The 14,677-nt window shown below is 63.5% G+C and overlaps 1 protein-coding gene across 1 annotated transcript; it reads left to right on the top strand.

Annotated features, from left to right (window-relative positions):
- The first annotated feature begins 3,692 nt into the window (after window positions 1–3,692).
- Window positions 3,693–14,600, top strand: STK25 (serine/threonine kinase 25). The gene is given in 14 exon segments (XM_057551644.1): window positions 3,693–3,821; window positions 4,325–4,447; window positions 8,556–8,786; window positions 9,449–9,505; window positions 10,008–10,116; window positions 10,764–10,921; window positions 11,006–11,191; window positions 11,673–11,818; window positions 11,983–12,015; window positions 12,017–12,051; window positions 12,054–12,097; window positions 12,266–12,337; window positions 13,770–13,906; window positions 14,076–14,600. Coding segments are annotated over 13 exon segments (1,278 nt in total). The 5' UTR covers window positions 3,693–3,821; window positions 4,325–4,417; the 3' UTR covers window positions 14,116–14,600.
- The last annotated feature ends 77 nt before the right edge of the window (window positions 14,601–14,677 follow it).

Raw genomic sequence — 14,677 nt, 5'->3', positions numbered from 1 at the left:
GTGAGCACCCCCTTCCCAGAGCATGGGGTGGTCACACCCCTGAGGTCTGGCACTGGACAAGGGCCCGTCGTGAGGCTGGTTGTCCCACAGCCAAGCGCACAGGCCCAGGGAGGCCGCTGGTCCGTCCCTGAAGGTGTGGCTCTTCCCACCTGAGGTCCGCGCTCGAGAGGGGCAGGGGCTGGTTCTGTCGGGCGGGTCATCTCAGGTCCTGGGCCCCCGGCCTCCCTGGCTTTGAGGCAGCCTCGCTTCCTCCGTCTCCAAACCTTCCCCTTCTCTGTTTCTCGGGGCCCCTCATGAGGAGGTCCCTGGGGGGCTGCACCCTCCCCCAGCCCCACTTCTGCACAGCCTCAGGGCAGTGCCACTCAGCTGTGGGCAGGGCTCGCCTGGGTGGTGAGAAGGGGCTGGGCACCCGCTGGGGTGTCCTCAGCACCCCGGGCTCCAGGACTTTCCAAGGGGACATGCTCTGTCCTCCCCCTTTGGGGTGTGCGTGCTGTCTGATAAAGGTGCCCTGCACCTCCTCACAGAAGCCATGGGGCCTGGAGTCCACCTGTGAAGTCCCAGGAGGGGACAGGAGCAGGTGAGATGGGGAGGCGAGCGGCAAAGTGCAGTCTGGGCCCCTTCACAGAACAAGTGGCCAGATTTCTTCAGCACCTAAATGGCGAAGGGAAAAAGAGACAAGAGACGGATCATAACGTGTGGGCCTTACTGGATCTCAATTTGAACAAACTGTGTGTAGTCACACATCTGAAACCACATATATACACACACACATATATATGAAATTTGAACACTGACTCTATATTTGCTATTAAGGAATTATTGTCAGTGTAAAAAAAATTTATTTGTAAAAAAAAATAGAGTAACATGGCCTTTTTTAGTGTACAGTTCTATGAGTTTTACTGCCTGTATGGATTTGCGTAATCTCCAACACAGTCCCGCGCCCGGAAGCCCCCTCCCACTGCACCGCTGTAGGCGAGGCTGCACCTCAGGCCCTGGAAGCCACTGCTCAGTTCTCCTTCCCTGGTGTTGCGTCCTTGTGCCCATGTCGCCTAAATGGAGCCCTGTACCACGTACGCAGCCTTTTGCGACTGGCTTCCTCCTCTCACGTGATGCCTTTATGGCCCCTCAAGTTGCAGAAGTACCAGTGCTTTGTTCCTTTATATTGCTCGGTGGTGCTCCGTGGTGGGGATGGACCACGGTCTCTGCACTCACCCTGTTGAAGGCCATCTGGGTTGTTTCCAGTTTGGGGCAATTATGAATAGACATACTGTAGACATTTATGTATAGGATTTTTTTTTTTTTTTAAACAAATGCATTTTTTTTTTAAAAGTATTTGTTTATTTATTTATTTATGGCTGTGTTGGGTCTTCGTTGCTGTGCGAGGGCTTTCTCTAGTTGCGGCAAGCGGGGGCCACTCTTCATCGCGGTGCGCGGGCCTCTCACTGTCGTGGCCTCTCTTGTTGCGGAGCACAGGCTCCAGACACGCAGGCTCAGTAATTGTGGCTCACGGGCCTAGTCGCTCCGCGGCATGTGGGATCTTCCCAGACCAGGGCTCGAACCCGTGTCCCCTGCATTAGCAGGCAGATTCTCAACCACTGCGCCACCAGGGAAGCCCTATGTATAGGTTTTTGTGTAAAGGTAAGTTTTCATTTCTCCAGGGTAAGTACCCAGGAACGGCAATGCTGGGTCATTATGTAAAGTGTCTGGTTGACTTTTTTTTTTTTTTTAATTAATAAACTTTTTTATTTTTGGCTGCGTTGGGTCTTTGTTGCTGCGCGCGGGCTTTCCTCTAGTTGGGGCGAGCGGGGGCTACTCTTCGTTGCGGAGCGCGGGCTTCTTATCGCGGTGGCTTCTCTTGTTCCAGAGCACGGGCTCTAGGCGTGCAGGCTTCAGTAGTTGTGGCCCCCAGGCTCCAGAGCTCAGGCTCAGTAGTTGTGGCGCAGGGGCTTAGTTGCTCCGCGGCATGTGGGATCTTCCCGGACCAGGGCTGGAACCCGTGTCCCCTGCACTGGCAGGCGGATTCTTAACCACTGCGCCACCAGGGAAGTCCCAAGTTGACTTCCTAAGAAGCTGCCAAGCTGTTGTCAGAGTGGCTGCACCATTTTGCATTCTCAGCATCGACGGCCTATGTCCCAGCTTGTATCCTCACCCTGAGTGACTGACCATCCTGCTTTGCCAGGACCTAGGGGTTTCCTGGGACAGGGTACTTTTCAGTGCTGGAACCAGGAAACCCCTGGGAAACCAGGATAGTTCGTCACCCTACCTTTGTCAGCACTTGGTATTGTCAGTGTTTTTTATTTTAGCCATTGTAATATGTGAGTAGTTAGTATCTCATTATGGGCTTAATTTGTATTTCCCTGAGAGCTAACGATGTTGAGCATCTGTTCACATGCTATTTGCCATCCATGTGTCCTCTGTGGGGAAGTGTCTGTTGAAGTCTATTCTCAATTTTTTCTTATTGGGTTGTTTGTTTTTTAACTGTTGATTTTTGAGAGCTCTTTATATATTCTCAGTACATACAGTTGGATATGTGATTTGCAATTTTTTCTTCCAGTCTATGGCTTGTCTTTTCGTTCTCTTAATAATGTCTTTCTGAAAGCAAAATTTAAAAATTTTGATGAAATCCAATTTATCATTGCTCTTTTAAAATTTGTGGTAAAATATGAAGAACATAAAATGTATCATTTTAACCATTTTTAAGTGTACAATTCACTGACATTAGGTAAATTCACCATGTTGTGTAACCATGATCACTGTCTATTTCCAGAACTTTGTCATCACTCCAAACAGAAACTCTGTACCCATTAGGTAATATCTCCCCGTTTTCCCCTCCCCCAGCCCCTGGAAATCTCTATTCTACTTTCTGTCTCTTGAGTTGGCCTATTCTTGACCCCTCATCTAAGTGAAGTCATACAGCGTTTGTCCCTTTGTGATAGATTTATTTCATTTTATTTTATTTACTTTTAATTGTGGTAAAATACAGGTCGCATAAAACGTACCATCTTAACAGTGTACAGTTCAGCAGCGTTAAATACATTCACACAGTTGTGCAGCCAACCTCCAGACCTCTTTTCATCTTCCCAAACTGAAACTCTGCCCGCATTGAACAACACGCCCACCCTGGCAGTTACCCTTCACCTTTCTGTCTCTACGAATCTGGCTACTCTCGGGACCTCACATACGTGGAATCAAACAGTATTTGTCCTTCCGTGACTGACTTATGTCACTTAGCGCCACGTCGTCAAGGTTCATCCAGGCAGTGGCTTGTGTCAGAACCGCCTCCCTTTTTCAGGCTGAATAGTGTTCCCGGGCACGTCCAGACCCAGTCATCCCTCCCTGACCGGGGGATGCTGCAAGGGGCGGGAGCCCAGGGCCAGGTGCTCCCAGGTGCGGGGAGGAGGAGGGGCAGCGTGAGGGCAGAGGGCGGAGGGCGGGGGGGAGGGCGGAGCGGAGGGGCGGCCCCACCCCACGGCCACCCCGGCCCGGCCCCGCCCCGCGGCCTGCCGGGAGACGTAGGCCCGAGCCTCTCAGGAAGCCGGACTCGGAGTCCCAGCGAGCTCCGCGGCGCGCCTGCGGGCCGCGACACTGCTCCACCGCGTGGCCTGCCGGGACTTGTAGTCCAGCGCCTGCGGGCGCCCCGGCGCAGGGCGAGAGAGGGACTCGGTGTCCCAGAGAGCCCCGCGCTGGGCCACGACGCCGCGCGCCCTCGCCGTCGCCGCCGCCGCCGCCGCCGCCGCCGGGCTTTCTCCGGCTGCCGCCGCCACTGCCGCTGCTTCGCGGACTGGAGGGCCCAGGCATCTCCGGGCGAGCGGAGGCTGCGGGTGGGAGCCTTCGTAGGCACTGCGGAGCGGGCCGGGGGAGGCCGGGATGGAGCCCCCCGGAGGTGGGCGCGCTGCCGGGCGGGCCCGCGCCTGGGGCGGTTGGGGAGGGGGCCGGGCGGCTGGGGGAGTGGGGCGGGGGGACGGCTCCGGGGGCGGGGTCGGCGGTGGGGGTGGGGCGCGGAGAGGGCACTGGGGGCGGGGTTAGGGGCGGGGGTCCTGGGTCTGAAGGAAGGGCAGGGGCCGGGGGCGGAGGTGTGAAGGGCTTCGAGGAGTGCCCGGTGTTGGGTAGCTCCTCCGGGGAGGCATTGGGCTGGGCCGGGCGAGGAGGAGAGCGCGGCAGTGGGGATCCTTCGGAGGAATGGCCCTTCCTGCTGACTCCAGCCCGCTCCCAACCCCAGCTGGTCCCCAGATGGTTGGAGGAGGGGGCGGCCGCCGGGTCCCAGGGGAGCGGGGAGCCCCGTGTACCCGGAACAGGGCACCGAGCAGGCCTGCTCTCCCTGCAGTTGACTGAAGCGGGTGAGCCGGGTTCCAGAGCCTCCAGGCGGGATCTCGGGGCCTCCCGGCGGTGCAGCGGATGGTCTGAGGGCCGCGCAGACATGGCTCACCTCAGGGGATTTGCCAACCAGGTAAGGGGGGCGTCTCGACCGCGGGCGTGTGTGTCGTCGGTGCACGTGCGCCTGGCACGGAGCGCTGGCTGCAGGGCTAGAAAGGGCGCTTCACCAAGGTCTGTCTGTTGAAAGTCGTCCTGGCGTTTCCGAAGAGCAGCCCCTCCTAAGGCGTGTGTGGGGCTCGTGGGGAGCCCTGTGATGCACAGCCGTGGGCAGAGCGGGGAGCAGTCTTGCGGTGCTCAGGCTTGGTGGGCGCAGGGCCGACTCCGGTTGGCTGGTTTGCAGCGTTCTGTGGGGCAGGGGTCTCCAAGCCTGTCAGCGTAGAGCCACAGTGCAGGGTCAGCGGAGGGCGTGCAGAGACCTATCTTGGGAACGGGGCCGGCCCGCAGGAACCTGGGTCTGCGCATCTGGAGGCACGTGGAAGGTCGGGGTCCACACGGAGCCTCGGCCTGGGCAGGGACGCTGGCCGTGTCCGGCTGGGGCAGGGGCTGCGGGGGGACGACGAGAGGAGCTGGGAATGGGATTTAGCAGCTGTTGGGAGAGTCGGTGTGCAGGGAAAGCCGAGGACACGTGTGTGCGTGTGTCTCTCGAGGGGGCTGGAAAGGGCTGCCTCTGGGCTGGAGGTGCCTGCCTGGAAAGCGCCCACTCTCTTTCTTTTTTGGCTGATTGGTTCTCATAATTCCCGACACCCAGCCACCTTGAGGCGTCTGGCTTTACATGTTAACTGCCTGACTCCTGGGGACCCTCCACAGTGTGCCCTGAGGCTGCGTGGCTCTGGATAAGAGCGTCAGGGGGGCAGCCAGCCTCCGGGCTTCTGGGCCATACGATTCCCCCTCTTTTGTTAGTTCAAATCGAGTGTGACCGGAAGCTGACGTGAGGTGAACCACCCTGGGAGTCGGGCGTTCCTGCGTCCTAGCTGTCGGGTCTTGTTTTCCTGAACGTGTCGGCTCCAGCGCAGTGTAGGCTGACCGCTGTAAGGTGTTGGGAGCTCCTCTTAAAGAGAATATAGCACTCAGGCTCACTTCCGTTGGCTGAGTCTGAGGATGGGTGCCCAGGAGGAACAGGAAGTGTGTGTGTGTGTGTGTGTGTGTGTGTGTGTGTGTGTGTGTGTGTGTGTGCGGCAGGGCTGGGGTCAGGGTCAGCTCCAGACCCAGCTGGGCTCCTTGGAGAAACCTGGAGCGCCTCGCACAGTTGCTGGGCAGGGCATCCTGGACCAGCTGTGGCTGCAGGTGGGCCCCAGGGCTTGCTCACTGACGCTGACGGGAGCTGGCGGGTTTTCGTTCATCAGTGACATCTTGTGTCTTTTAAATTACATGACTAAGATGCTGGGAGGGAAGTCGGGCTCGAGTGTATTCTTATAAAGAGCTATAGAAGTGGCTCCCGTGGGTCCCAGAATGAGAAATTGGAGCTATGAGCCACCCCTGTACCTGTGTGCTGATGGTACTTGGAGTGTGGCCTGGGCGTCCGGATCAGTCGCCCGGGGAAGGGGGCGCAGGCCCAAAGGAGCTGAGGAAGAGACCCCAAAGGAAGGAAGCCCCTTTTGTCCTTTTAGGGGTGGAGAGACTTGGTCTTTGTTGGCGGCAGGAAGCCGGACAGGACGTTGTTTTCTCTTGAGGTGGTTGTCACTGTGGCCCTTTGAGGCGGTCCCTGCATGCGGCGTGGGGTGTGCTCCTCCACAGCCACAGGGGAGCCCTGGGTGTCAGGCCCCCGCCCAGCTGGCTCCTGCCCTGCCTGCAGGGTCTGGATGGCTGCAGGGAGCACCGCGTGCACATTGGCTGCCACCCGTCGTGGGGTGGACGGGGCCGTCGGGCACCCCTCATCTTGGAGGGTGATGCTAATGGCAGACGTATCGCTAAACGGACATACATACAGACACACTGCTAAGTGGTGGCCGCAGACCTGGCAGCCCCAGGGCTGATTCAGAGAACCAAGGTCTGGGCCCAGCGAGCAGCCTGAGCAATTGTCCGGACGGCGCGTGTTGTCAGGAAGGGCAGCCGGAGACCCAGGCTTCGGAGCACTTGTCTCTCCTTCCGCGGGCAGGGCTGTGAGCAGGTGTGTCTGCGACATGCCTGCAGGGCTGGGACCACGGCCAGGAGGCTTCCTGTCACGCTGTCTGCTCAGGGGACTGGCCTGTAGCACTGGGGACCCAAAGAGGGTGAGAGTTGGGGCCGGGGCTCCCCACTTCCCTGCCGAGCCCGGAATCTGGTTAGGGGTCGGCCCTGTCTCCCACTTCGGGGCCGTGGAGGGCTGGGCGCCCTGCCTGGGGTATCCCTGGTCAGACCGCTGCGGGGGACCAGACCCAGCCCTGCCCCGCGTGGAGAAGGCGGGGAGCGTGTGTCGCTGGCAGAGGCCCGAGAGCGGGAGGGATGGCGGTGCCCATTCGTGCTGCCAGCCCTCGGCCCTCCTCCCCTGGCTCTTCTCTGAGACCACCTCAGAAGGGGCACTGGCTGGACCGGAGGCGTCCCCGGGGCCGTGCCAGCGCTGGCGCGGGCTGGGGCTGGGGCTGGCTTGCGGGTGAGTGGTTTGCTGGGCCGGCCCCCAGGGGTGCGAGAGGCCCTCCTGGGCTGGCTGAGCCGAGGGGCACTGGCGGAGGGGCAGGCGGAAGGGGGCCGTGTCCCAGGCTCGCTGGCCCAGCCCTCCCCGAGGCCCCGTCACCTGCTGCCCTCTCCTGGGAAGGCAGTTCGCTGGCCACTTCGGGTTGACACGTCATCTCAGTCTGGAGCCAGCTGGGCCGCAAACGGAGCTCTGCCTGGGCGTGAACCCACGGGGTGCACGTGGGCTCTGTGCTCCCCTGGGCTGTCTCCTCCGGACCTGGTGAGCGCGGCCGCCCTGGGATGGGCCCGCCCTCGGCACCAGCGCGGACGGTGCTTAGCAGCCGAGCAAGTGGTGACTGCCTTTTAACGCCGCCGCTTTGGGTGGGCGCCCGCCCAGACGCCCTCTGGGTGACGGTGCTTGGGGTGGGAGGGACATGAGTCCTGGTGGATTTGAGGCCCGGCAGGGCTTGGAAAACCCTTTCCGCCTCTGTCTGGACTAAACGCTAGGCTCCCTGCCAGCCTTTCCACCGGTCCCGCCCAGGGCTGCCGAACCCCACGTGGGTCCTGGGGCTCCAGCGCCTGTGCGGCAGCTCCAGACTCTAAGAATGTAGTCGGTGGCGGGAGTGAGGTGATCTCAGGAGCCCAGGGAACCGCGGAGCGGGGGTGGGGGGGATGCCAGGGGTGCCCCACCCGCTCTCTGGTGCTGCTGCCTCCGCGCAGCTCCACGTGGAGCTGTCTCAGCCTTGGATGCACTGAGGGTCAGGGTCAAAAAGCAGGGTTGTCACCGCGGATGCCCCTCTGCCACCGCGTCCAGGTGCTGGGACAAGGAGGTGCCGAGCACCTTCTGCCCCGGCGGCTCAGCGCCTGCCAGGGCGGTTTTGTGCTTCTGTCTTGGGGACTGGGCGAGATGGCACTCCGTGTATTTGAACATCCGGGATCGAGCACCCAAGACAGTGTCGGTTTTCAGCTCTGCGCTGGTGTGAGGACTGATCTGGGGGCTCGAATGGGACTCTCTCTAAGGGGTGTGGCTTCCAGGTGCGCAGGGAGAACTTGGTTAACGCGTGCTGGGTTTGTTTTTTGTTTTAATTCACGGGCTTTATCTTTTAGAGCAGTTTTAGGTTTACAGGAAGGTTGGTGAGAGTTCTGTACATCCCTCGTCCCTTCCCCAGGGAGTTTGTTGCGGTCACTGACGCAGCGTGGACGGGCTGTTTCTCACGAGGCCGGCAGGGCGCGTGCGGTTGGCTCCTGGGTGGTTACAGCGTCGCCCAGGATCGCCTCACTGGCCCCAGCTCCCTGTGCTCCACCGACTTGTCCCTCTTAACCCATCACTGTGCCTCGCTGGGCCCTCCCCACCTGGGGGGTGGGGGCAGGTCGGGGTGCCCTGCGTGGCCCCTCTGCCTGCCCATGGCCCTGGTATCTTGCCGAGAGCCCAGGCCTCGCCGCGCTCTCTGGGGGCGTTTTCCCTTGTATGGAGGGTAACTTTATCTTCTGAACGAAAAGGGATAAAGGAGGCGAGGAAAGCATCTGGGGGCGCTCCTGGCTCTTCTCAGCTCTCGGGGTCACCGGCTGCCCGGCCCACCCTCTGTCCCCAGCACTCTCGCGTGGACCCCGAGGAGCTCTTCACCAAGCTCGACCGCATCGGCAAGGGCTCGTTTGGGGAGGTGTACAAGGGCATTGACAACCGCACCAAGGAGGTGGTGGCCATCAAGATCATCGACCTGGAGGAGGCAGAGGACGAGATCGAGGACATCCAGCAGGAGATCACGGTGCTCAGCCAGTGCGACAGCCCCTACATCACGCGCTACTTCGGCTCCTACCTGAAGGTGCCTGCGGGCTGGGGGCTTGCTCTGCGCCAGCCGCGTCAGCGCCCGCCCCTCCGGGGAGCCGTCCAGGTTCCCTGTGGCCAGCACGGGGACGGCCCCGGCGGTCCCCGTGTCTGCTCGGGAGGCTGAGGCTGGGTCTGCCCACACGTGGGCCTAGTCTGAAGGGCGGGGGTCCCGACAGGTGAACACAGACCCAGCCTCACGGTGGAGGGGGCCCCCAAGAAGCGACGGCCCCCAGGGCCAGGCGTGCGTGCAGAGAGGGGCCTGGCCTCGTCCTGAGGGGTGCCCTTGGGATGGCAGGGCGTGAGCAGGGTCCCCGGGGTCGGCTGGCTCCAGAGTGGCTTGGCTGCGCCCGCTCCCCCGGCAAGGGTGCGTCTGCTGGGAGCGCTCTGGGCACCCCCTGCCCCCCCCCCCGCCCCCCCGCAGCTGGAGCCCGGAGCCCTTCCCAGGAGGGCTTTGAGGGCGGGGGCTCAGCTGCCGGCCGGGCACTTGGTCTGTCTGCAGAGTGTCTGCAGCGCGGGTGTGGCGGGAGGGGCGCCAGGCTGGGCTGCCGCAGCCCCTCCCTGGTGGGCGTGCTGGCTGAGTCACCCCTGCTGGGGGCGTGTGTCGGGGTCCCATGCTTGTCGGCTGCGCCGTGCTGACACGCGCTTCTCTGGTACCAGAGCACGAAGCTGTGGATCATCATGGAGTACCTGGGCGGCGGCTCCGCCTTGGACCTGGTGAGGTGTGGGCCGCGCGGTGGGTGGCCCGCAGGGCGGGGCCAGACTGAAGTTGTCTGGGGGTTGTCCTTGGGCCCTGGGTTCCCGTGACCTCCCTCCCTTTGCCGTCTTGGCGCGTCGGATGTTCCTCGGGACCCAGCTGGTGCTGAGGGGTCCCGGGCCTCTGCCGGCCTCTGGGGGGTGGGGCGGTTAGCTCCCCCAGGCAGACAGCTCAGGGGTGTGGCCGGGACCCCGTTGTCAGCTGCTACGTTTACAGCGAAGGTGAAGGTAGCATGTGTCTGTCCTCAGAAAAGGGCCTCCCCCACACCCACGTGACGTGGCATCTGGAACTTCTCTCTCGAGAGTGGGTAAAGAAGTAGGAAGCCCCCGCCATCCGGAGGGTCACCCCGCGCCCGGTAGAGAGGAGGTCGAGCTCAGGCCTTGGCGCTGGCTCTGGGTGGTGGGGAAGGGAGGGTGGGTCGGCGTTGCAGGGGAGGCCCGAGTGTCTCCTCTGTGTCTGCAGCTTAAGCCGGGCCCCCTGGAGGAGACCTACATCGCCACCATCCTGCGGGAGATCCTGAAGGGCCTGGATTACCTGCACTCGGAGCGCAAGATCCACCGAGACATCAAAGGTCCCTCGGGGCTGTGAGGTGGCGGGTGGCTCCGGGGCTCGGGGCTGGCGGTGCTCAGTGCGCCCAGCCTGCGCCCCCCGTGGCCTCGGAAACCCAGCGGTTCCATCTTGCTCTGTCTTCCAGAAGACACTGCCAGTGACGGACAGAGCTTTCTGAGTGCCGTGTCCCCACGCGCTGGCAGAGCAGCTCTGCACGTAGCGTAGGAGGGACCCTATTTAGGCCAAAAACATGGACTCTTGCTCAGGTCTTAGATCTGAGCGTGAGGTGTAGTCAGGGCAACCGTGCTGGTGTACACGAGTGGCCAGGCCACCAGGGAGGGACGTGGCTGAGGGGCTGACGGGAGGTGACTGGGCAGAGTGAGGGGACGGTCAGGCTCACCTCCGCCTGTTGCGTGATTTGGGAGGAAGGGCCGTCACTCTGTTTGTGGGATTTTTCATAAGAGGCGACCACCAGGAGGGCCCTGGAGCCTGGCCTGGGGGGAGCATGTGGCTGGGCCCCTCATGCGCGGGCGCCCGCCGGCAGTGCCCTGGGGCCCTGGTCAGGTCGTAGGGTGGACGCCGGGAGGGAGGCGCTTCCTCGGGCAGCTGCGTGTGGGCAGGAGCCCTCGTGGCGCTGAGGGTGACGCCCCGCTGTCCTGTGTCGAGCAGCTGCCAACGTGCTGCTCTCAGAGCAGGGTGACGTGAAGCTGGCAGACTTCGGGGTGGCGGGGCAGCTCACGGACACGCAGATCAAGAGGAACACGTTCGTGGGCACCCCCTTCTGGATGGCGCCCGAGGTCATCAAGCAGTCGGCCTATGACTTCAAGGTGGGCGCGGCGGGGGGGCGGGGGCGCGGGGGGGCGCGCTCAAGGTGCCCCGGCTGCAGTGGCCCCGTGTGGCTCTCCGTCCAGGCTGACATCTGGTCGCTGGGGATCACGGCCATCGAGCTGGCCAAGGGCGAGCCCCCCAACTCCGACCTCCACCCCATGCGCGTCCTGTTCCTGATCCCCAAGAACAGCCCACCCACGCTGGAGGGCCACCACAGCAAGCCCTTCAAGGAGTTCGTGGAGGCCTGCCTCAACAAGGACCCCCGATTCGTAAGCGCCTGCAGGCCCCCGGCTCCAGGAGGTGCCGGCCTGCATGGCTGGGCGGGTTCTGGCCGCGCTGGAACCAGGCCCCAGGGGACAGCCCTGTGTGTGTGTGTGGGGGGGGGGGGGTGGGGGGGGTGGTGTGTGGGGGGGTCTGTGCTGGGAGCTGGGAGGCGATGGGGCCTGAGGCCCCTCCCCTGTGCCAGGTGCCCCCTCGGCCCAGCCCCTCCTAGTCCAGGGCGGGCTCCGCTGCAACCCCCGGCCGGGTCTGGGGACGCTCCGGAGGGCTTTCCCCTGGCGAGGACAGCGTGCAGCCCACCGCAGCCTCCCTGTGGCCCCCTCCCACCTGGAGGCCCCTCACCGAGCCCCCCGGGAGCAGCGAGGCCGAGGCCCAGGGCTCAGCCCCGGCTGCTTTGCGTTTGAGCCCCGGGAGCTCGCTGGGCAGAGCTTGGCTGCCCGGTGCCTGGTGACCCGTGTCTGTCCCCGGCAGCGGCCCACCGCCAAGGAGCTCCTGAAGCACAAGTTCATCACGCGCTACACCAAGAAGACCTCCTTCCTCACCGAGCTCATCGACCGCTACAAGCGCTGGAAGTCAGAGGGCCACGGCGAGGAGTCCAGCTCCGAGGACTCCGACATGTAGGGGCCCTGCTTGTCCTGTGGGGCTTCGGTGGGCGCAGGGGCGGGGTCCCTGCTCGGGGGTAGGGATTGGGTGCTTGTTGCTGGTGTCCCGGGCCCAGCGTTCAGGGCCGTGAGGCCAGGTGGACTTCGGGGCCCTTGTGACTCTTCCCCTTCCCCTTCAGCGACGGAGACCCTGAGGACGGAGAGCAGGGCCCCGTCTGGACGTTCCCCCCCACCATCCGGCCGAGCCCGCACGGCAAGCTGCACAAGGGGACGGCCCTGCATGGCCCCCAGAAGGTCTGGCTGGCCCCAGCCCCGTGCCCGCGCCGGGAGGGTGGAGGCCTGTTCAGAGCTGACCGGGGGGGAGGGCCGTGGGGGGCACGTGTGCTCCCCAGGGCGGGTTTCCAGGGGACCGGACACGGGGTGCCTGAGCTCGCAGCCCTGCTCACCCCCCACGCTTTGCAGTCAGCAGAGCCTGTCAAGCGGCAGCCGAGGTCCCAATGCCTGTCCACGCTGGTCCGGCCCGTCTTTGGCGAGGTGAGGGCCGGGGTCCTGGGGGCAGGGGCTGTACCGCTGTTCTTCAGAGATGCTGCCCCCGCAGGGCCACAGCAAGGTGCGCCGGCCAGCCCGCTGGTGCGCAGGCTTTCTGGGTCCCGTAGAGCCCACGAGGGTGGACCCGTGGGCCCGGCCTTCCGAGTGGAAGGGCCAGGGATGGCTGGGGCAAGCTGGCCTGAGGTGACCCTTAAGTTCCCAAGCCTGCCAGGGTTCTCTGGGGTTCCAGGGCAGCTTTGATCACGAATTACCGTCTTAGGACCTTTTGTCTTGAACCAGAAGCACGGGGTGACTCTCTCGTCTAGAGAGAGGCCGGGAGATTTAGATCTTGGTGTTGGGTGTCAGGCCCTGGGCAGGGAGCCCTTAAGGGCAACTCCCCAGTGGTCACGTGACCCGGTGTCTGTGTCACCTGCTCATGGGCAGTCGGTAGTATCCCCAGGAGCATGAGTCAGCCGGCAGTGGGTTGTGGTCAGGTTCACACCCAGGGTGTCGCTGGCACCTGGAGCCCGGGGAGGGGGATGGGATGTTGAGCGTAGCGGCAGCAGAGCCTTGCCACGGAGGGTGGGGTGCGGGCATGGGGCAGGGGCGTCAGGACGCAGGCAGGCACGCTGCCACCTCCAGGGGCCTGGAACGCCTGGGGTGGGGGGAAGGGGATGGGGGGGACTGCCCCTGGCTGTGCGGGCACCTGGGGCTGTGCGGCAGGAGCTCGTGGGGCTCAGTGTAGACAGCTGGATCAGAAGCCTGAGCAAGGCCGCGCACGGGGCGGGGCCGGCAGCTCTGGGGCTGCGTGGTGTGTGTGTGTGTGTGTGTACACGTCCCAGCTGCGAGGGGTGGGCCGTGGGCTGGTGTGTCTGGGTAGGGAGGTAGGTGGGGAGGTGTAGCCCCACCTAGGCAGGCTGGGGCCCCCCCTTAGGGTCCTGATGCTGAGGGCTGGGCCTAAAGTCTGGCTACTGGGTGGGTGTCCTGGAAGGTGTGTACCCTCTGTTTCTGTAGTGTCGGGCGTGGTGGGGATGGCCTGACCAGTCTCCAGCCCCTCCCTGCCAGGCCAGTTGCAGGGAGGGCATTCCTCTCCTTTGGGTCCTCACAGCCCGGCGGTGCTGGTGGCCCCCTAGTCCCAAAGGTCGGGCCGGCGGGGTCTGGCTGTGTCCTCTCACTTGCCGGACCTGAGCTGTGGGCTTCCAGGACCCTGGTCAGGAGGGAGCCACGAGATTAGAGAGCCAAGACCCGAGGACTCCCGTGGTGCGGCAGCAGGCGAGGGGGTGGGGCGGCCACTGCCTCTCCTGGGAGCCCCTCCCTCAGGCGTTCCGGGGACCTGCCGTCCCAGCTCTGCGTGGAGGGACCACGCTGCGAGTCACAGGCGAGGGGGGCAGGCTGCCAGGCTGAGCCTCTGAGCAGGCGCACGGGGGTCTCCCTGCAGCTCAAAGAGAAGCACAAGCAGAGCGGCGGGGGCCTGGGGGCGCTGGAGGAGCTGGAGAACGCCTTCAGCCTGGCTGAGGAGTCCTGCCCCGGCATCTCGGACAAGCTGATGGCCCAGCTGGTGGAGCGGGTGCAGAGGTGCGGGTGCTGGGGGGGGGGGTGGCCCAGGACGCGCTTTGGGTGCTCGCGCTCGGGACAGGGCAGGCGGCGGTACGGGGCCGCACTGGCTGCGCTCGGCGTCCCGGAGCCCCCACCCCGGCTGGCACTCCCGGGCGGCAGCAGCAGTGACGGGGTGTCCGGTCTGCAGGTTTTCACACAGCAGAAACCACCTGACGTCAGCCCGCTGAAGCCGCTGCGTTTCGCACACAGGGGAGAGGGGGGTCTTCGTCTTGAAATGCCTTGTCGAGGACCGCGCTGACTGGAAACCCCGTGTGCTGCCGGGGCCGCGGGCCTCCCTGCCGGGTCACGCCCCCAGCCCCAGGCAGAGGGCCGCCCCGTTGCCACGCCCCCTCGCGGCCAGGCCACGGCCCCACTTGGCAGCAGAGCAGCGCCGGGCCGTCCCCTCTGCGGGCTCCCGGGCGGCGTGGCCACCCAGACTGAGGGGCAGATATGCCTCCTCCCCACCCGGCCCGATGGCCCTCGGAGGTCGTAGATTTGCCTTGTGGCGTTGGATCAGGTACCATGTCTTCTCATAAGTACTTGTGTCAGCCAGAATGTTGTTTTTTAAGAAAAATCGAACTTCCTTGCTTCCCTAAATAGTCTGAGGTTAAGGAGTTGGTTTTCATAGAACGTTGAGAGGTTCCTGCCACTTTCAATAAAGACCTGACTTGGAGACATGCTGGTGGTGGCCGGGCGGGGTCCACAGCCTGTGCTCCAGGCCTCTGAGTCCTCATCACAGCACGCGGGGAC

Source organism: Balaenoptera acutorostrata, chromosome 8 (genome assembly GCF_949987535.1).
Source record: "Balaenoptera acutorostrata chromosome 8, mBalAcu1.1, whole genome shotgun sequence".
Lineage (NCBI taxonomy): Eukaryota > Metazoa > Chordata > Mammalia > Artiodactyla > Balaenopteridae > Balaenoptera > Balaenoptera acutorostrata.
The sequence above is the reverse complement of the archived record's forward strand: the minus strand, read 5'-3'. Positions and strand labels throughout refer to the sequence as shown.